Source organism: Lemur catta, chromosome X, assembly GCF_020740605.2.
Source record: "Lemur catta isolate mLemCat1 chromosome X, mLemCat1.pri, whole genome shotgun sequence".
Classification (NCBI taxonomy): Eukaryota; Metazoa; Chordata; class Mammalia; order Primates; family Lemuridae; genus Lemur; species Lemur catta.
In genome coordinates this window covers 29,774,769-29,797,613 of record NC_059155.1, presented here as the reverse complement: position 1 = coordinate 29,797,613, position 22,845 = coordinate 29,774,769, and the positions used below count along the sequence as shown (strand labels likewise).

General features: G+C 38.9%; 1 protein-coding gene across 2 annotated transcripts in view; it reads right to left on the bottom strand.

Moving 5' to 3' along the window:
* Positions 1–22,060, bottom strand: part of OCRL (OCRL inositol polyphosphate-5-phosphatase) — a 47,706-nt gene extending 25,646 nt beyond the window's left edge. For both annotated transcript variants that reach the window (XM_045537990.1, XM_045537991.1), the window contains exons 1-13: positions 21,502–22,060; positions 21,166–21,245; positions 17,087–17,166; positions 13,784–13,822; positions 7,785–7,895; positions 7,282–7,371; positions 6,509–6,629; positions 6,263–6,424; positions 4,569–4,670; positions 3,919–4,033; positions 2,713–2,829; positions 2,426–2,613; positions 343–454 (exon numbers count right to left, since the gene is read on the bottom strand). In XM_045537990.1, coding sequence (XP_045393946.1) covers positions 343–454; positions 2,426–2,613; positions 2,713–2,829; positions 3,919–4,033; positions 4,569–4,670; positions 6,263–6,424; positions 6,509–6,629; positions 7,282–7,371; positions 7,785–7,895; positions 13,784–13,822; positions 17,087–17,166; positions 21,166–21,245; positions 21,502–21,540 — 1,356 coding nt within the window. In that variant the 5' untranslated portion in view covers positions 21,541–22,060. The remainder of the gene's footprint in view (positions 1–342; positions 455–2,425; positions 2,614–2,712; positions 2,830–3,918; positions 4,034–4,568; positions 4,671–6,262; positions 6,425–6,508; positions 6,630–7,281; positions 7,372–7,784; positions 7,896–13,783; positions 13,823–17,086; positions 17,167–21,165; positions 21,246–21,501) is intronic.
* Between the last annotated feature and the right edge of the window lie 785 nt (positions 22,061–22,845).

Here is a 22,845-nt window from a genome sequence, read left to right as displayed (position 1 = left end):
GCCCACTTCCTCCAGGAAGTGTTCTCCAATTAACCCCACCCATTCACCAATTCATTTATACAAGTCTCTGAAATCTCTTCTTGATAAAGACTTACCAAATGTTTTATTGATTTTTTTATCACTAATGTTATCTCACCTCTTCTCATCCAAGCACTTAATAAAAGCACTATAAATCTTGTATGTAGTCAATGCATCACTGGTCACGCTGTTTTCAGAAGACAATAAGACGTTTCCATCTCTTCCTAGAGTAAGTAAGACATGCCTCCCATGTGTCCACCTCATAACCCTAACAATCTCATCTGCTTATCTATGAAAGTTCCCATAAAACAAAACTTTACTTACCTGGTCAAATTTCAAGAGTCTCTGAAGGTCATTCTTATTAATGAGACTTTTCACCTCATTGGCATCAGGCATGCAAAGTCTGTAATTCAAATCTCCCAACCAAATGACAACGCTGAGGATCAAGAAATACATAAACAGAAGTAGCAGTAATTAGCATAAAAACAGTGAGAAAAGGATAGAAGAAAAATAGGTAGATTATTGATAAGGGTTCATTCACCACTATCCGACAAGTGTTTTAAAGCAGTAACTTAATCCTTTTGGGGCAAGTTTTATCAACATCTCAGAGAAACAATGAAATAAAATAGGTGGGAGAATAGGTACTCCATACGTGAAGAATGAAAAGAGGAAACAAAATATATGTACGGGATTCAGAAGCCAAGGAGTTAATGGACTGAGAAGCATGCAGTTTATTTGCTGGACTAGCTTCAAAATTTTGCCTGGCTGCTTGCCAGGTCTCTAGGGGAAGAGAATCTGAATGTTTTCTCCCTCTCAGAGCCCAGAGGTTCTGCCGGCTCTCCGCTAAGGTCTGCATGCTCTGCATATAGCAACTCTCCCAAGCAGGGCCCACTAGGAAAAGTAGATTCAGGGCTCTCCAGTGTAGCCAATCTGTCTACCCTTTCCCAAAATCTGTAGTCCAAGTTCCAGGCAGGAAGAGCCTGGCATGTTGGGATTCTCAGCTCCCAATTATAGCTACAGGCACCTAAATATGCTGAGAGTCCCACAAAGGAAGACCATGAAATTACCACATCAAAATGGATTCTCCTTTGAGCTATCTCAAGTTCCCAGTGGGTCACTCTGCCATTCTCAAATGCAACATGAAATTTGTGGAATCCTAGGGACATAAATTTATGGAATTTCAGGGCAACTTCATGTCCATAAATTTCAAGGCCTTGACTTTACCACTGTGAAACAGAATTCTACATGTTCCTAATCGTTGAGACAATGTGGAAATAGTCCAATATCACTACCCTTCCCTACTTTCCTCAATTACCCTACTCTCTATTGATCCTAATACCCCTAAATTATCTGTTGCTTTCCTACTAATTCCCATCTCAAACCACTTATTTCAAATCAACCTCTCAGAATTTCAATGACCAGTATTACTTTCTTTACAACTAATCATTTTCTACCACCACTCAATCCATCCTCAATAGATTTCTGCTTCTATAGTTTTTAAGTCCCATTCTTCACTGACCTCTCTCTGCTACCCCTATTTGTAATAAGCACAGCCATTAAAAGGAATAATGCAGATCTACATATACTGGCTTGGAAAGAGATCCACAATAAATAGCATAATAGAGTCCTATACAAGTGTGTGTTTGTATGTGCATGGAGAAAAGTCTAGAACAGCACTGTTCAACAGTATTATATATAATGCACATCAATATAATTTGAAATTTTCTAGTAGCTGAGTTTAAAAAGTAAAAACAAGTGAAAGTAACTAACAATAAATTTCATTTTAACCAGTATATCCAAATTATTTTCATTTCAACATGTGATCAATATTTTAAAAATCGAGATATTTAAAATTTTTCCCTATTAAAAGTCTTTGAAATTCAGTATATAGCTTACGAGTATAGCATATCTCAGTTTGGACTAGCCACTTTCAAGTGCCCAATAGCCACATATGGCTGCTGGCTGTCATATTGAACAGCACAGATCTAGAAGGATATAAACTCTATTGTTAAGAATGGTTTCCTTTGGAGAGAGAGACTGGCTGGGGAGAATAGAGGATAAGGAATGAGGGATTTTTACTTTTAATTTTATCGTTTATTACATTTAAATGAACATTTCTATTATATAATAAAAAACAACAAAAACTGACTCCAACTGACAGACCCCTGCAGCATTATTCTAGATGCCCTACTAATACAACTAACCTTTCCTCTGATGTAAAATCTAATTTCTCTGCTTCAATGAGTCTGCTACTTCTCAAAAACCCTCTCTTCTTTGAGACCCCAATCCCTAACTGGTAATCTTTCACTTTTTGCAGCTCTATAGTTTCTCAACATATTCAATCTCTTCACTATTCAAACTCTCCTGTAGCCACTATTCAAAGGCTACAAGAGTGTTAACCACTCACTCATGTTTCATGATGTTCAGTTGTGGGAGGGTCTGATTTGGGACCACAAAACTCATTCTTGCACAGATGTCCTTATAATCTTGATTCCTTCTCTCAAAGTCCTCCACGTGTGCAGCCAGGTGGGAATTGACGATACAAAAGGTAGTGTTGTGAAACACAAATCTCACAGCTACTCCACCTTTGTTTCCCTGTTAGCAAGAGTAATTATTCACAGTTAGTATATACAACTAGAATTGAACTTCACATGGACATAAATAATAGTCAAGTTCATTTCCAAAGTAACTCACCATTTTCCCCATGACTCCAGTTCCAACTGTTTCTGTAGCAACATCACGGATATGTCGATACTGATCCTTTCTGGCAAATATAAGGAGCATCATCCCAACAAGACGGACTAGTTGAACCTATGAGTTCCGGGGAGTTATAAAAGGTTAATGTTAATACCACTCTTTGCCACATATCTAACTTCCTACAACTAATTTTCCATCAAGGTGACATACCGATGCCCAAATCTGAATCCACATTTCCCAGTGAAGCCCATAAAACAAAACCAAAATTCTCTGGGGAAGCTCTAATCTGACTCTGACCAGTAAGAATTAAAAGCCTTGAGGAAAAGTGAGTATACTCAGCTCTAAATCCTTTCTTTTAATCATTATTAAAAGTTCAAATAATAAAGCCACTCTCCTAGCTTGTTCTTTCCACCTCTCTTTTGTAGTTTCTGATTTCTAATTTTCTAAGAAATTTAAATCTGTGAAACAGCAATCCTTTTTACTTCAATTATTTTTAACCTGTGAACTACAGCTAGAAATGTCTAAGATATGTATTAGGGACCTATATGATAGAAGTAATATTGTCAGGAGTTTTATCACCTATATAACTGTTAAAAGATGTAGAGAAAAATTACTCACATTACTCCTTTTAGAGAGCTTAATATGGTAGCCCTGTAATTAAAATAACTCTTCTGATAGCCAAATGCTTCTACCACATGCCTTCTAAAGACAAACAAATTGGCCCACCTTGCTAAAGTCAACTCTGCTCTCGACTTACAACCAAGTTTAGAACTCGTTTAAATTCTACACCACTGCTATTCTTGCTCTGATTCCAAAGCATACCCTATGCATCCACATACTTCATACTGCTTTTCTGTAAAGCATTCAATTCTGACCGTGTCAGTGAGCAATTTCAATCTTAAATTTTTATTGCACAGCTACCTTATATGTAATTATTTTGAGCTAATTATTGATAAGAGAATAATAAAATTCCTTTTTTCCTCCTAAAAACTACCTAAGAAATGAAAATATAGAATCAGAAAGTTTAGGGCAATTTTTTTTCCTAGGAAATACAGATGAAGGATTGGTTTACCCTATCCATGTATTACACACAGGGAAGAATTCAATTAAACCATTCTTTTGGACCAAGTTATAGATAATGGAATAACTCCTAGTGAGTCCTATTTAGTCATATACTTAAAAAGATAATTAAATGCGGCTTACTTTCTTATACTTGGCTTTGGAATGCAAACCTCTCTCTACAGCCATGGACCACTCTTGTTCCTTCATAGATTCAAAATAGAAAAAGGCTTCTGTGCTCAAGTCCAGCTCTTGGAATCTGAGGAAAAAAAGGATGTGAGATCTATACATATCACATAATTATCTTCGGCTACCTACCTCCTGTCCCATTTGCCAAGACATTAGACAAAGAAAAGAAGGGGAGAGAGAGAGAGATTTTATAGAACTGCTCCGTTCACCCAGGTTATCAGTAAGGACGAGTAGCTTTCTTTTCTAAAGAATCCCCACCAGCATATTCATAGGCTATGCAAAAACCAAACCAAAAAACCTGCCAGTAACAGTACATAGAGCTTTACCCTTATATTCTAGGAATAGTCACTGTTAGAATTGACCTTGAGTCTCAGTTGCTATGAAGAATACAATTTTCTATGGGTTTTAAGAAAATTAGGTGCTTCCTTACACCATTTTAGGCAGCTCTTCGTTTCTGATCTCACAAATTTGATCCACAAGTTAACTCCCACATATAATCTACGGTAGGTTTTTACCAAATTGTTTTTTTAAAAAGGGAAGGCAAAACATCATGTAGACTAACATCAAACTTATAGCAAAAAGGAAATTCCATAAGTGTTCTTTACCCAATGCAGTAGATATCAGGAGGATTTGGATCACAGTTCAGCCAAGGTTCTAACCCGCTATCTGGAGACTGGCCATTCACGTTCCAAGTTCCAACAAAAAATCTAATACATAATACCAAAAAATAATTTGAAAACAAAGATCAAGTATGAACCAAAAGAAAGCCTCTCTTGTCACTTTTACACAAGGGTATGTTCACAATATGCTAACATAATTCCTCAAAATGTTTTGCCACACAAGTAAGGACACAAAGGCAGTAGGCTTATTTTCTCTAAATTTTACATTAAGTGAAACTACAGAAAGAAATGAAGTCTCTATTTTAAAAAAATGCAAAGTTAATTGCTCTACCATATTTCCTTTCAGTTAAACTCCATCCAAACTCATACTTGAAGGGAGAGCTTATGGTTCGGAAAGAGGTATCATTGTGCTGTAAACTAGTCTAATATGAATAAATGTTCTATAAGGGGCTGTAGTTGAATCCAAAAATTCACTTCCCGAAGGATTACAAGGACATCTGTGTAGGAAATTCTGATGAGACAGATATACTATTAAGGGGGAAAGCAGAAGGGAAAACTCATGACTGTCTTAACTGTTTACACACAAATATAAGCATCATGGGGAATATGAGAAACTGGAGGTTTTAGTATAGGTATATAGCTATGATTGAATTAGAATAAATGAGGCATGACGGGATAGCAGATGGGACTGGAATATTGGATTAGAAGGGTACATTCTGTTCATGAATAACAAAGAAAGGTATTGTTGCTTCGCATGTTGGAGATACATGCCATGCCACATCACGCCTCGCATATGGCACACACGCCAGGTCCAGAAGAGGGGATGCTAACAAGTAACGGTGAAGTAAAAATAATGTAGAGGAAAGAATCTAAGACAGACAGGCCTCCCAATCAAGAGGATTGGGTGAAATTTTCTTTAGTTAAATTACCAAAGTAAGTTGAGAGCTAGGAGTAATGGTGGATTTTTTTTTTTTTTTTTTTTTTTTTTGAGACAGAGTCTCACTTTGTTACCCGGGCTAGAGTGAGTGCCGTGGCATCAGCCTAGCTCACAGCAACCTCAAACTCCTGGGCTTAAGCGATCCTACTGCCTCAGCCTCCCGAGTAGCTGGGACTACAGGCATGAGCCACCATGCCCGGCTAATTTTTTTGTATATATATTTTTTTAGTTGGCCAGATAATTTCTTTCTATTTTTAGTAGAGACGGGGTCTCACTCTTGCTCAGGCTGGTCTCGAACTCCTGACCTCGAGCGATCCACCCGCCTCGGCCTCCCAGAGCTAGGATTACAGGCGTGAGCCACCGCGCCCGGCCTGATTTTTAATTTTCTAATATTGGCTGAAAAGACCCTCAGCAGTCCAGAGACATAAACACACTTTCTTATGGAACGTGCTAGGGGACAATTCTCTAGTACATGTGAACTTGATTTGGTTCTTTAAGACTAGATATGAATATTAGTAGACATGGTATTATCAGTACTTAGAAAATTCAAGGGAAATTGTAGCATCTATCTTATTTGAGATATGCATGCTACTGAACAGTTTTAGAGACAGAGGTTTGAATCAGATAACTATTCCTTTTTATCATGCTTTGATTCATAATTAAGCTAAAATCTTAAATATCGAAAGCCCTTTGTCTGCTGTAGCTACTAACTTTTTAGACTCAGTAAGTAGAAGAGGCTAACCTGAAAGTCTGAATGTTGACATATTCTTTCTCTCGCTTTGCCAGGATATGTTTGATGAGACCCTCCCGCTGCCCAGACTGGGTATTTGGTACAAACAGCTTCCGCATAGTGTTGGTCACTTTGGGCTGTTCCTTGTTTGAAGCTTCTTTTTCACGTGGAAGCCTGGCAAATAAATGAGAAACTCAAAAGTAAAACTGCCTAAAATATAATTCTCCTACAGAAGAAATGTTTTGACATAGGACTTACATTCTATTCACTGAAGAGGGTGGGGGTGGAGGTTCCCGATGAGTCCCTGTAGGCTGATTTTGTGAATTTATTTTCTTGTCCAAATTCATAGACGAAAAATTGTCCTCAAACCCAAGAAGGCCTGAAAGACACAGAACCCAAAGTCAAAGGGAGAAAAAAACTAACATCTAACATATCCAGGGTAGACAGGGCTTTGATTTGATCACGATCTGATCACTGGCATTACTAAACGGAAAGGTGTTATAAGGGTAGGAATTACTTAGACTGGGATTTGAAGAAGCACATCCATCCCTGAAGCACTGACAAACTAACTAGAGCAATAGAAATTTATGATAATCTGGAACCTGAATAATAATAAGTAACATTTCTTGAATTATATCATTATCTCACTTAATCATCACAAAAACTCCACGAGGTAGGTACTATGATTAATAAAATTCTTCCATGTTACAGAAAATGGAGGTTAAGAGTTGTTGAGTAACTTGACAAAGGTCATATAAATAGTGAAGTCCTAGACTTGGGATTCAAACCCAGGCTGTCTGGTTCTGGAGCCTGTAGTTCTTACTACTCTGATAAACTGGCTCCTGAAGAGCTACCATGCCACAGAAAGGATTAGGAATAAACACTGGTCAGTGGGCATGAACTTGCTAAAACCACTCTGCAGGAAAATGTGTCTGACGTTGACTTTAATCCACATCATTGCATCTGGTCTGATAAAATCTACTGACTCCGCAATGATCATAGCAACCAGGGAACCAGCAACCTTTCAGTACCTGAAAAAACAGAAGGTTTGTCCGTAGTGTCTAATTTCTGGTACCAGCTGGATGACTCCTTTTGCTCTGGAACCAGAAGTTGTGACTGAGCTGGGGAGATAAGGGTCATGGTCAGAAATTGGGGAGCCCTTCATTGAATGGAATTTACCATAACCAAAAACCGTTCTTTCAACACTCCTTAAATGCAGGGGCCAGCACCATTTCTGAATGTATGGAAGAGACTAAGGAAATAAGTGCAGCTCTGAGGGTCATCTGGAAACAGGAGAATTCTAGTCTGCGGTAAGCTGTGCTTTATAAAATTCTGGAATTTGGCTCAGTGTCCTTAAAGCTGGATAGATTTGTTCCCTGATCTATTCCTGTGTTCGTTCTTGAAGAAAAAGAAATCAGCTTTTAGGGCTCAAAAGGTGAAGTACTTTGCTAATGGCTAGTTCCCTCTGTATCAGCATGTCAGAATTTCACTCCCATTGAAATAGTAGAAAGAAAATCACTGAGTCTTGAGTTACCTTCCTGAGCAGCAAAGACCTCTGAGAGGAACTTCAAACAGTGTTCCTCATCAGGGATTTCAAAGTGGCGCTCTCTGGTCCAGTCACTCTGAACTCGAATTTTGCAGCCACCTAAAAAGAATTGAAATTCATACACATACAGCTATGGGATACAATGTTTTATTGGGGTCATATTCTCAACTTATCAGGTTAATAGGCAAAGATCCAGATCACAAATATGCCAGACTTCTAGTGTGGGAAGCACATATATAAGATTAAGGGAGTCACTGGAGGGGGTGATGCAGAGAGGGAACCAGTACTCTCAGGGCTGATGAACTGTGTCAATGATCAGCCCAATCTAGGGGTATGATACATACAAAAATAATAGCCTCTTACGTTCTGATCTCTCTCTCAGATATTAATGTAGGGACTTTTCTAGCAAAAGTTAAATTCCTCAATTACCCTCCTCCCATCCCTTAGCTGAAAATTCCTACCATTTCAAATTCAGATCATACAGTAAGAGTATCTGAAGTGTGAAGAGAATAAAGGAAGTAGGATTGTCTGTTCATAGGCACAGATTCAATTAAATTTACAAACTAATTAAAAAAGAAGAGAATAGTGAGATTGGTTCAAAGTATTAAAAAGAAAAGAACAGTGATATTGGTTCAAAGTATTTCAAAAAGAAGCATCTACACTTCATTACCTGAAGTGAAAAATGTATGTCTTGAATAAACTTACAAAAGCAATATAACAACCCAGGTCCAGGGGTGGTTTGGTGCAAATATAGCCAACTCGAAAATAGCAGAATTAGAAGCAAAGTTATCTAGGACTTTAATTTCTTATGTGTATAACATACCGTCTCCCCTTTTCTGATGCCCTATAGTTATAATCTGTATCAACTGTTTGGATATGGTGATTCAGGAAACATACGTACTTGTTTATATTCTTATTCTAAGTGATTTATTACATATGTTGTTTTCTCCTGCACCTGGAAACTATAAACTTCTTAAAGGCAAGAGGAAGGATGCATATACAGGTTACCCAACACTTTCCATGGTCTAGGGTGACCAACTGTTCTGGGGTTGTCTGGGACTGAGGGACTTCCTAGGACTCAGGGCATTCAATGCTAAGACTGGGAAAGTCCAAGGCAAATTGGGCTGGCTGGTCATTCTACTGGTGATAATGACATCAGATTTCATAGGCAGAAGGCATTTAATAAATGTTGAGCTGCACTCTTTCCCACTTGTAAATAACAAAGAAATGAGAAAATGAAATGAAAATCCCGTTTCTTATGGTGGAAATCCACTTCTGAACCTTTGGCTCTCTTTTTGTCCTCTGCATTTCCTGTTGTTTCTATCTTTGTAGAATGAGTTAAAAAAGAAAACAAAATTATTACTCAGAATAAGAGATAAAAATGGAGAAAAAATGTGAAAGACGTGGACTAGAGATAAAATTAATGAGGGTGCCATTGTAAGGAGGAAGAAAACGGAGGGAGAATGAATAAAGTGTCAATTAGGAGCAGCCTTGAAGATACAGGGAAAATACCTTCAGGACCTAATAAGTCCTCCCTTTCTCATATTAAAAGTAGTTTAAAAAAGAACAGTTCCTATCTGACAGAAATTTAGAACAAGAACACATATTTTCTCTGTCCCACAATTCTTGAAAGATATGTTTTAGCAAATATGTAACTGATCTATTTAACAGCCAGAAGATTCCAGAAATTGCTTACAAAATAACACTGGATGTTCTCTCACCATGTTGCTTGGAAAAGAGAATAAATGATCCCATGACACAACCTTCTATTATTCTTCTCTCTTCTAAAAACCCTCTGAACCTCTGTGATCTTCAATATTCCTATATCCTCAACTTCATCTGAATATTTCCTATACTTCTCAGTAGTTCTCAACTATGGATGCACTGAAATAACCAGAGGCACTTTAAAAAACTACTGACACTTGGGTCCCACCCAGGACGATTAAAACAGGATCTCTGGAGGTGAAACCCACGCACTGGTGGTTTTTAAAATACTCCCCAGGCAATTCTACAATGTGTCCAGATTAAAAATCAGAGTCAAATGCAAACTGGTTGGTGCCTGATGGGGGCACTTCCCCTGAATAAGAAACAGTTTAATGCTATGGTTCCTAACCCCCAGTCCATGGCCTGTTAGGAAAAGGACCTTGCATCACCACCTGAGCTCTGCACCCCAACCCCCCATCTCTAGTCCGTGGAAAAATCGTCTGCCATGAAACTCGCCCATGATGCCAAAAAGGTTGGGGACCACTGTCTTAATGGAAGCTGTTTATATTGTCTCACACCTGATGCAATTTAGGTTGTGTCCTTATTTGTCCGAATACCACCTCCAGACCATTCCCTCTCCTCCCTCAGGAAAAATCCCTTTTCCTTTGAGGCTCACCCATTGGGCTATACTATCTTCTTCCCTTTCCTCATCTATGAGATCGTCCACCACCCTCTCAGAAACCTCAGAATCCAGAATTCAATACCTGACTCATAAGACTTCTATTCTACTCAAACTCCTGCCATTATTTTAGGTCCCTTTAAAATTAGCACAGAAAACCCAGTCAACACCTTCCTCTCCACCTCAGCCACCATTCCCTCAGTTCCCACTGGACTCTCTGCTATACCCTGGACTTTTCCATCATAGAAACACCACCACCTCATAAACCTCTAATTCAAACATCCCACTCTGACCTGTTATTCCTTGTGACTTACTTGCTCATCATCCCCACTATAATTGTTCTTCGACCTCATGGGGACTTCCAGCCCATTCCTCTACTTTCTCACTAACCATCAGTTCCCTCCTGCTTTCATTTCCCTTTTTATGAAACAGATGCCATCAGTACACTCTTGCAAAAACCCAGAGCTGCCTTACCTCTGTTCTTCCACGGCATCTACTTGGCTAAATTCCAACCCTCAGGAATCCAACTAATTGCCTTCTCTGTACTTATACCCGAGCAACCAGAAGGAGTAAACCACACACACACACACACACACACACACACACACACACACACACACACACACACAGATTGCTATCATTATAAATTCTTGATTGCCAACCTCAACTGGGCCTTCTATCATAGGAAGCAATCTAACTTTCCACAGTCAACTAGTACTACTATCTGAAACAACTATTAACTATTTCATATCTTCTCATTTATTGTTCAACTTTGGATACCCTTCTTCTCAAGCTCTCTCATTCCAAGCAGACTGCTTCACCTCATACTTCATGGAAACCTACCTATATTTGTACTCATCTTCTCCTTTCCCTTCTGATACAGGAAGAAGATGCCTCCTATCAAGGTCACATTCACTTTGACTTACAACCCCTCCGATCCTCTAAGGAATCTTATACTCACAACCATTCCCTAGACACACCCCAATATCTTTAACCTTTCCCTTTCACTGGCTCCTTTCCATTACCATGCAATCTTAAGTCCTTCCCATCTGAAAAACAAAAACCTTCCTGCACCTCGTATTTCCCTCCAACTCTAGTCCATCTCTATAGTCCATCAATAGGTCAAATAAGGAAGAACAATATAGCCATCTCCAATAAAAACTGAAAAGATATTTTATAACATACAGTATATATTCATGATTTTAAAAAACACACAAGCTTAAAATGAATTCAGTTCTTAATTTAAAAAAAAAAAATCTGTCAAATCAATAGGCGATAATGACCTTAACAGTGAAATACCACTTGAATCATTCCCACTGAAATAAGGAGCTAAACAAGGGTCATCATCATTATTTAACACTGGCCTCTAAATTCTCATTCTCATGGTGAGACATGAAGGAAAACTAATAGTTGTAGCTACTAGAAAGGAGACAAAATCATTATTTGCAGATGATTGAGGCTATCTACCAAGATGAAAAAACAAAACAGCAAAAAATATTAAAAATAAATTTTAGTGAAGTGGCTGGATAAAAGGTAAATATCCACAACTTAATTCTGTATACTAGTAATAAGCAATTAGAAGAAAACAGAAAAAAGTTCCACTCACAATAGTAGCAAATAAATTAAAATTGAACATAAAATACTTAACCTAAAAATATTGTGTATATGTGTGTGTATATATATGAGGAAACTACAAAATTTTACTGAGAGATATAAAAGAGGACCTGAATAGAGAGATGTAACATGTTCCTTGATAGTGACTTAATTTTATAAAGAAGTTAATTTGATAAAATTTAGAACATACCTATGATTTAATATTAGTCATTAAAATGTTATTAAATAATTTTAAATGGCATGGGAAAATGTCACATGTTAAATGAAGATGCATGATAAACACTACACATGAGGATTCCAACTATGTAAAACTATAAATAAAAGATTGGAAGGAAATGCATCAAAATGTTAACCACAGTTACCTCCAGATTGCAGGAGAATAATTTTATTTTGATACTTTAAACTTTTCTGAATTTAATAATTGTATATAACAAAGATATATTACCTCTATAATCAGAAAAAGATTTTTAAAGCATTTAATACCAACATACAATGGGAAAATACATATTTACATTAAAATCAGGCATGCCTGACAAACCCAGGGCCCCCCTCCTGCAATATACTGTGTGCTCTAAAGGTTCATGTATGAAGCTCAAGGATCAAGATAAAATATGGTTTCAGTGCAAATATTACTAAATGGGCAGAAATAACAGGATTTTATTCAAGTGGTCACTTAACTATTTTCCCCCTATAATCTAGTAACTTGAACTCTGGACACACAATCATGGCTAATTTCTACACAGGATTGGTTACAACAAAACTAATGCCAAAAAAATAGGTATTTATAAGAGAAAAGGCATAGCTCACTTTAACCTTTCATCATTGAGTCAAATACCATTCCACACCAACTATAAGACATTTCAGTATCTTGTTTCAGCAGCAATGTCAATTACTGCAGAACTGTCTTTGCTCTAATTTTGCTTTTTTAGTGTTGTTTTTGCCTTCTCCTTTCTATGCACAATAAGACATAGACTTTAAGCATTTTCTTTCTTGGATACCTGTCGCTGGGTTTAGTCTTTCAGGATCAGCCCTTAAAACTTCCAAAATCCATGACCAAAGAAAAGAACGATAAAACCCAAACCAGAAAAAGCCTACCTAAACCATTCAGTACAAATTAATGGTGCCAAGCTCAGGGACTGTGTCTAAACAAAATTATGTTTAACCCATAATCACAAGCTAACTGCCAACTTCCACTCTTCCAAGGACTCAACCAAGAGATAAGGCAACCCATTTGACTTAATTTAATGTGCTCAGATACTCTTTTCCATAGCAACCACACAGTAGTCACAGCAGCAGTGAAGTGCCCATTTTCTCCTCCCAATAACACAGAATATAAAGAACAGCTTGCACAGAAAGTCGATGATGATTTGATTCAAACAGATAAAAATGAGAGAATGGAAACAGTGAAAAGAAAGACTATGTTCCCTCTGATAAGGAGATGCCTTGGGGGGATGGGGCTTAAATAAAAGACCAAAATTATTTTAAGAAAGAAATGGAATGCCTGAACAAGCAATTTAAGGGACTTTACAGACTTCCAAAAGAATATAATAAGGAAAACATTATGATTTAACATACAAATATCAGAGAAGGGAAAGTTTAAAATGTAATGGCAGTTAAAAAAATAACAAAAAACTTCTCATAAACTTTATGTGCTTTAAACATTTTACTAACCCTTCCTAAAATTATCAATTCCACAGCAATGATTTGATAGCAACAATACTGGTAGCTCAAAGAAGCTCAGTATTAGCAAAGCAGATCATATTTTTAATTTTTATAAAGATTCTTACCAGCCACCTGCTTTTTCTTAAGCCTCGTCTAAATGGTTTTGGGAGACAATGCTTATTTGTATGGCTGCCTTAAGAAAATGGAGACTATAGGATAAGATGGTAAAATAAAAAATGGGCCCCAAAAGGTGTCTTAAATATAGTGAGTATTCAATCAAGTAAATATTTGGTGAAAGAAAATCAACTCCATTCACAAATATACTCACTGTTTGAAGCTATGTCAATCAGAAGAGTTTCTTCTGCTTCTGAGGGGGGAAAAAACAGGATCAGGGAAGAGAAAACCATTCATTACAGCAAAAAGAAGACTATTCCTAACTAAATAACTGCTTCTCTCAGTCACTACTCTTAGATCTTAGAAAACATTTTTTTAAAAAATCCTTTGCGTGTTTTTTTTTTTTTTTGCTTAGCATATTTTAAAAAGGATTTTTTTTTTTTTTGAGACAGAGTCTCACTTTGTTGCCTGGACTAGAGTGAGTGCCACGGCATCAGCCTAGCTCACAGCAACCTCAAACTCCTGGGCTTAAGCGATCCTACTGCCTCAGCCTTCCCAGTAGCTGGGACTACAGGCATGCGCCACCATGCCCGGCTAATTTTTTTTTTCTATATATATTTTTAGTTGTCCAGATAATTGATTTCTATTTTTAGTACAGATGGGGTCTCGCTCAGGCTGGTCTCGAACTCCTGACCTCGAGCGACCCACCCGCCTTGGCCTCCCAGAGGGCTAGGATTACAGGCGTGAGCCACCGTGCCCGGCCTAAAAAGGATTTTAATAGCATGAAGTTCTAGGTAACCAAATGGAACTCCTCAAAGCAAATCAAGGAATGGCAAATTAATAGTAGATAACATAACAACATGTTAATTCAAATGAAGGCAAGTTTAATTCCCCTTAACTATAACATACTAATTTAATATAATCTGTGTCCTTTAGATACTTCTTACAGAAAGCCAAGGAAGTGACCCTGAAGACCTAGAGGTGAATTAGTTTCTTAACTCTGTTCTCGGAACATTTCCCAATGATCTCATTACCTCTGCCCCTTCCCCATGTAAGAGCAGAGTATACCTGAAGGTAGCCTGAAGTATACCTGAAGGTGGCCTGAAGTATACCTTCAGGCTACAATTAATACCTGTGGGCCCAAGGCCTACCATACCCAATAAGAAGTACAAAAAAGTTTGCAAGTTCAGAGTTCTCTTTTCTCTTGATGGTTCTCTTGGACTTTCTTCCTTACCTCTAGTGTCTAGACCCAACCTATCTCTTCCTCTCTGATTTCTCTGGATTTGACCAACAGCACCTGTCAGACCTTCTGGGCTAAATGAACTCTGGGTACCCGATTAGCCTGGATCTATGTTGGTCAAATGGAGTAGTGTCAGCCTTTTGTATCTTCCTCCCAAGAGTGAATTGCATATTTGACTCCATTATTCAGGTACAACAGAAACAACTGGTAAGGAACTAAGTTGTCTAATATTAGAAAGTAGTCTCAATACTACACTAGCATGATGAAGCAAGAGAAAATAGGGCATTAGAACACAGGTATTGTATGTTCACCATTGTTCTTCGGTAACTTTTAGTTCTGTAAAACCTGAGTGTTTATAGTTTTCAAAATAGATGCACAGGTTGAGAAATAGAAAGGAGGTGAAAACTAAAAGACATAACTGTTCCTTTCATCATGAGGAACTACGGTATATGTGTATACATATTTTCCCAGATCCCAAGAAGTAGCAGTATAATCTAAATCAGCTGTCTATTTTTTATTAAAAACAATACTAAGAGAAACAGAGTAAAAGAGACCCAAGGACTAGTACAAAAAGGCACAAAGCTAATAGGATACTAATTTAAAGTCACGTTCTTCGGCATTTTTCCTCCATAAAGGGGTATGCCTTGAAAAGTGAGGTAACCACAGCAACTTACTATGGCATGTGGCTTCCTTGTTTAATATGTCTCTCTCACACAGAGCAGGCTTAATAGCTATGACTTCATTCCTCAATACAATGTGGACAATATTCATTGAAGGTATTTTTAATTCTTAATACATGCTGTCTTTTTTTTTTTTTTTTTTGAGACAGAGTCTCACTCTGTTGCCCAGGCTAGAGTGCTGTGGCATCAGCCTATCTCACAGCAACCTCAAACTCCTGGGGTCAAGCGATCCTCCTGCCTCAGCCTCCCAGGTAGCTGGGACTACAGGCACGCGCCACCATGCCCAGCTCATTTTTCTATATATGTTTTTAGCTGTCCACATGATTTCTTTCTATTTTTAGTAGAGACGGGGTCTCGCTCTTGCTCAGGCTGGTACATGCTGTCTTAAAAAGTCATAACCATTGACTTAGTATTTTCACTTACAGGAATAAATCCTGAGGAAATGTGCAGGAAGATTTATGTGGAGAGATGTTCGTCACATTATTATTTATACTAGTGAAAAATAACCCAAATGTCAAACACAGGGGAATAATTACATTATGGACCCTTCACAAAATGGACTAGTATACAGTCATTAGGGTCATGGAAAAGTGTTCATGATATGAGGGCATGTGGAACAGACAAAAAATTATGTAGGATGAGTACCACCACCCTGAAAGTTATATGCAGAAGAAAGGAAAATGTCAGGCATTTATCTCTGAAGGATGGGAATTTAGGTGACTTTTTTTTAATGCTTTTCTGTTCTTTCCAAACTTTATGTGTATATTTTACTTTTGTGGACAAAAAAGTTCAAGGTGGTTCAAGAAAGAATCCATGCAAAGTAGAATATAAGTTTTCCAAGAAGCTATCACTGATACAGAATGTTTCTGCCTGATGAAACCACCAGACCTGCTGGAAACAGGATGCACTTGTTCTCTAGTATCAATTTCCTTTCTAGAGCAATGTGAGATGACAGAAGCAACACCTCCTACACAAACCTCCCAATTTTTAAGCTTCATTGTAGCAGATGAAACAACAGATTTTCTGTGTTCAGGCCCCAAATTTGAGGGCAGGGAGCCAGATATTTCCTCCCCAGAATTGCTTTTCTTATGATTCACCAATGTCAATGTTTGAGAATCAGCACAATTGAATGTAAGATATTACAGTCTAGCAAAGTGTGTTGCCAAATATCTTAATTTCAAATGGTGTGGGGAGAAAGTGCTGAATATATGTGAATCCAAGTGACCTTGATAACTTTACAACGAGTACTGTGTCCGTTAAGCCCAAGAATATCATTTAAATCCATATACAGGTCAGTCAGCATAAAAGACTACCTACATAGGCAACAGTCTACACATATCTCTAACTCCAGCCAGATGAACGGGTGAGACATAAATCCCTGCAAATTAGGCAATATAATAGATATATTTCAATATAACCCTTCAGCACTCTTAGACAAAGCATTTACCATCTTCTCAATGTTATCTTTTTCTGCAAAGAGTAATACATTTCATTTTACATGCAATGACATGTTTAAATACGTATGGTACAATGCAATAATGACAATAATGACCAAGGAAAAACATTATAAAATTAGCTAAGCAATTAAAGCTAGTACCTTGAACACATCTGAAGTGGCTATTTATAGGAATGATATCTTGAACATGCTGTTCCTTCTGGTGCAACTGGATTATTAACCTAGGAAACAGAAGAATAGCTACTGAAAAACCCAAATGTCTAGGAAAAAAATGCTTTGCTGTCTTATTACATAAATCTAGTCTGTATTCATTAGACTCGCTGCATCTAGTTTCCTGGATCTGAGGATCATGACAGCTAGATATTGCTCTAGGTCTAAAAGGATGTTGGTGGTGATCAATATCTGAATTCCCACACTGTTCTATATGCCTTATGTCCTTAAAACATCTTACAAGCTTAACAGCATGAAGTACAGAGTATGCATACCAGATTGAAGAATTAACAGCTAGATGTGAACTCCATGAGGGCAGGGACTATGGCTATCTTTTCACCCTAGTACCTCTAGTTCCTGGCACAGAGCCTGGCACATAGCAGTTGCTCCTGTGTGTTCAATCAATGAATCAGAAAATTCATAAACCAGCTTTCCAATTATATTCCCTGGCTTCTACCAAAGAATGTTTCTATGTCTTCAAACAGGCATGCAGGCTCATGGAGGAGTAAGAGGGGGTGCCTATCCAACTGGATCAGTCAAAATACTGGTGACCAACAAAGTTGCAGACATCAGAATGCCTTCAGATCCCTTGTATTTTTTCTCTGGTTTCTAACTTCATGTTGTATTTCTATGTAAGCACGACTGAACTTGGCTCCCCAGTATGAAATGTGAGATTTCTAAATTCATATTGTACTCTAGAAATATGAGTTTTCATTTATTATTTATCCTTAGTTGCCTAGAATCAAGGTATAACCTACTGGTAAACAGCCATTCTGAATGTCAACTAGCTTTCCTAGTCAAGCACTCTTCAGGTGGTTTTAGTTGTTTGTTTTTGGCAGGAACACTCCTCTATTCTTCCTGAGATCCATCTCAAATATCACCTCCTCCATGAAGCTTTCCTCAACATCCCCCAAGCAGAACCAGTGGCCTTATCCCCTTTCCTTGCCCCTCTAATAGAGCACCTACCCACTCCATTATAATTATATTTATTTCTCCTCACTGATTTGAGCTCCTTGAAAGCAAGGCCTTGATCATATTCAGTTTTGTCTACAGCCTAACAGATGCACAATAAATATTGATCAAATAAATTAACTAGTTTAAGCTACAAGCAGAGGTGAATTTCTAAATATAACTATCCAACTTCTGTCATTGTTTTGAAGGGCTTGATTTCTATTTTGTTGTCTTTTTTGGGTGCTTTCTGTTTTAGCTTCTTGGATTTTTTCCAAATGTGTTAACTTTGAAAGGGATAAGGGGTAAGCAAGTGCTTAGATAGAAGCAAGGGAAATAAAAATATTAATGCTGTTTTTCTGCTTTGATCTTGCTTGTCTAATTTGCAGGAGTTTGTATTTTAAGGTAATTACAAGAATATGGGGCAGGAGCCTTTCAACCTGGAAAGTTCATGAGTTGAGCAGAGTCTTATAAACCCAGATGGAAGCCAGAAACTAGATAAAAGGCTGAGAAAGCAAGGGTCAAGGAAGAAGAGCTTACTTTGAGGATAATGAACAGGGACCACTATAATTTCAAAATATGTAGAGTAGAAATGATGTTGAACATTAGCAATAAAGCTTCAACTGGGCTGTAATGTTAAAAACCATAACAAAACAAAAATAAACTGAAAATTTAAGTGAATTCCACAAATATTTATTGAGTATCTACTATGTGTTAGCCACTAAATAAATTACAGCAAAAGAATAGGGCTCAGATAAGCATAAAAATCCTACCTAAATGTAATTATTCATTTCAGAACAGAAAGATTAAAAATAATAGGTATACAGCAAAACAATGGAAATCAGAATTTGGTTGTTGTTGAACAGAAAAGAATGACAAATTGTGAATGCGGACTCAGCATCATCCCTAGGAAATACTTTGATTTGTTCAAGAAAGCTCAAGAAACAGGTTCTGTCGTAATCTATTATCCTTGAAAAAAATGAATCTTAGTGCTTGATTCCCCATTCCCCCCAAAATCTTATTTTTAATTATAATTTTGGTCTGTCAAGCCAATTTCTCCTACGGTTGATAGTAGGAACCACAGACCTAAAGATCAAGACAGACTTAAAGTTCTAGGAGAAAAAGGCCAAAAGTAAAAAGTTCTAGACACCTAAGTCAGAGAAGACACCCAAGAGATAAGAATTTGAGGATTACAGATGGTATTATGTGTCTCCAATAACTGACTTCAAAAGAAACTTCTCAATCTAATTCTGAGATATGTACATAGGTTCAGAGCTCAGCTATGCTACTTGCTAACTGTGAACAAGCGACTTAACCTCTCTCTGCATCAATTTCTATATCTGTAAAAGGGGGTGATGATAATATTACTATTTCATAGTAATCCCCACATGCAAGTTCAATGAATTAATGAAAAGTGCTTTCAGCAGTACCTGGCACACATCAAGCCATCAAGTATTACTTGTTGCTATACCCCCATAACTTATACAGAATGGGAACACAAGAATTTGATTCCTCTGTGGGGAGGATACAAATAGTCGGGACAGCTACGACACTGCCAAGTTTAAAGGTTATGCTAGTACAAGAACCCAGACAGGACAAGGTAATTCTCTCAAGGCCAGCTGCTCACACCCTTATTAGCTGAACAGAGCTCCAAACCTACTAAGCCAAGGGACCAGACCCTGGGCTGTGGTCATCTCAATAATGTGGCTATTGTATTCAATCTTCATAATTTTGTTTTTACAGAAGAGGAAACCAAGGCACAAAAAATTTACTGGTTTGCCCAAGGGCCACATCTCTCTACGCCATCTTAGCCTTTGGGAATGTTAGTGGTGTTCCACATTTTCAATTCATTTTTCTGTTGAATTTACTTTTATTGAACTGGTCTTCCAGGATTTGATGAAAACTGGGGAAAACAGCATGAACTTCCCAGATCAACAGAGCTGACGTATCAACAGAGCACAATGTAGGGAAGGGCTGTTTCATAGAACCAGACGATATCCAGTTAGAATGCCACCAATAGTCTCAGAGAAGAGCAGGCTAGGCCAGTGGAAATTTCTTCTGTGTAAACTAAGCAGTATAGACACAGAGGATCTAAAATTGGGGACTGAGAAAAATTGCTTTTAGGCAGAATCCAGTGTTGGGAGATGGCAAGATTTAAGTGAACAACTTTTAAACTGGGAAGGACTCTGATATCAAGAAACCAGTGAACAACGAAGGAAAGTGGCTTGGGCACACAAGGATCAGGACCTATGATATGTAATGGTCACCATGGATACTTTTAGGATGAGGCGCTAGCAGCCATGGAGTGAGGCTAGCAGCTATGGTGACAGCTTATCAAAATGATCTTTTGATCAATTAGTCAACAATATTTACTTAGCTCCTATGTCCAAGGCTGAGTGGAAGGTGACACACACTGATAGAATGCCAAATGTCATTTATGTTTCTACACATTTCATTACCTTTTCTTTCCAACAGTCAAGTCAATAAGTGAGGCAGTTACTGGCCTACACTAAACCATTACTGAATTAATGAACATGCCTTGGAGCTAGTGGGATAAGAGGGTGAGGAGACTGGAGGAACCAGTTGAATGGGGTTGGGAAAAACAAGTCTTTAACATTTAAATGAAGCATTTCCACAGCACTTGTGCTTTTTGTAAATCACTTGCGCATTTATTATTCCTTTGGAGTTTTAACTCCTGTGGCTACAAGGTAAGGCAGTTCATATTTTTATTCAACTGATGAGTAAACCGGGGCCCAGAAAGCTTTATTGACTTGGCCAAGGTTACACAACACATGTCAGTTGAAGGGGCAGGAACTAAGGACCCAGGCTTCCTGCTTCCCTGCCCATTGAGTCCCTCCACTGAGCCGCACTGCCAGGCACAATCTAGAGGCTTAGAAGTTGGAGACAAAGCCCCGAGTTGGAGAGCACTGGCACTTCACACCTGGGCCTGAACCTGTTGCCCGCGTGGCCTCAGTGGGAGGCGGGTGGGTGGCTCGTCGCGGTTTGGGGTTGGGAAGTAATGGCAGGCTCCCCTTCTCTGTGGGAATCAGGTGGTTACTTACTCATATTGCCCGTTCCTCTGGGCTAGGGTCAGGGCGCAGGGCTCCCGGAGAGGACCCTTCATCTCCATACCCTCGACAGTATGCAGGAGCTAGTCAAGGATCTCTTTTAGAAGCGCGACAGGGGAGGGGTGGCGCGGCGGCGCGGAGAGGGTCTCCCGCCCCCCCCAGCCACCCTCCCCCGGCCCCCAGGCGTCGCCTCAGCGCCGGCCGCCTCCTCTGCTCTGCTCGGCTTCTGGGCGTAACGGGCCCCCCACCCTGCCGTGTTCCGCAGTCCCCCCCCCGACCCCCACCCCCGGCCCTGCGCGCCCTCCCCTCCCCCTTCTCTCAGGCGGATACAGCAAGGGGCTGGGCTCCAACCGGCAGCGGCGGCTCCATCCCGGCGGCTTCCAGGCTCAGCGGGGCTGCGGACTGCGGGCTGATCAGACGACGCCGCGTCCCGCGTCCTCACGCCCACCCGCCTCGGCTGCGGGTCCTTTGAGCAGCAGCTCCGCGCCGGGCTCCGGGAGCCGGGAGCTGAGAACCTGACTCGAGAGAGAGAGCGGCGCCTGGCGCCTCCGCCAGTTTTCCAGGCCGCCGCAGATTCCGCCCCCTGCGGCCAACCTGAGGAACTGCAGCGAGAGACCCGACGGACGGGGGGCGTCTCTACCACGTCCAGCAAGGAATGTGTCTTAAATGCTACCTGTGACACCAGAATTGTTCTGAGGACTTTGAAGATTACCACAGAAACAAAAAATAATCATACCTATGAGGGAACTAGCCAGTCAAAAAAAAAATAATTTCTCTTAAGGTTATAATGCACCTTGTTGTTCTACTTCTCAGATGTTCTTCCCTTCTTCTTCCTTCTATGCCCTAAATCAGAAAATTCCCCAAAGTGCAGAACTTTGATCCTCCTTTGGGTTCCCTCCAGGTCACCTCTGAGCAGGCAACGTCCAAATATATATCCCTGGCTTCGACCGCCTACCTAATACACCCCACTGTTAGAAGAACACTCTGTGACAAAACTAACTCATCGTTTCACACAGCTACCCAGGGTTGAAACTTCAAAGCAATATGCTTTCTTCTCTCCTATCTAATCTCTGTATCTAATCAATCAGCAGACAAACCGGGTTAATATTTTCTTTGCAATTACTTTTAAATTCCTTGTTTTCCCTCCATTCACACTGCCATCACTCTATTGTGATATCCTATCTGGGTTATTGCATTTTCCCCAAATAAGTCTCATTGGCTCTACTCTCTCCTTTGACCTTTTTACTCTGTTGACAGCCATAAAAATATTCTTCCCAAAGTAATTTTTCAATTGTGTTATTCATTTGCTCCAGAATCTATAATGGACTAGATCTCAAGACTGGTTTAAAATCTATATTAATTATGAAGATAGACCTATGGGACAGAATATAGAGCCCCAAACAGACCCACACATATATGGAAAGTTGATATTTTGCATATGTGACATTTCAAATCAGTGGGAAAAGAATGGATTCTCCACTTAATGGTACTGAGACTACTGATTATCCATATGAAAAATTATAAAATTACATCCCTATCTCAAACCATAGAGGAAAAATCACTCCCAAGTGGATTAAAGATCTAAATGTGAAAAGCAAAACTTTATAACTCTCTGAAGAAAATAGGGAAATATCTTTATGATCCTGGAATAGGGAATGAGAATGATGTATTTAG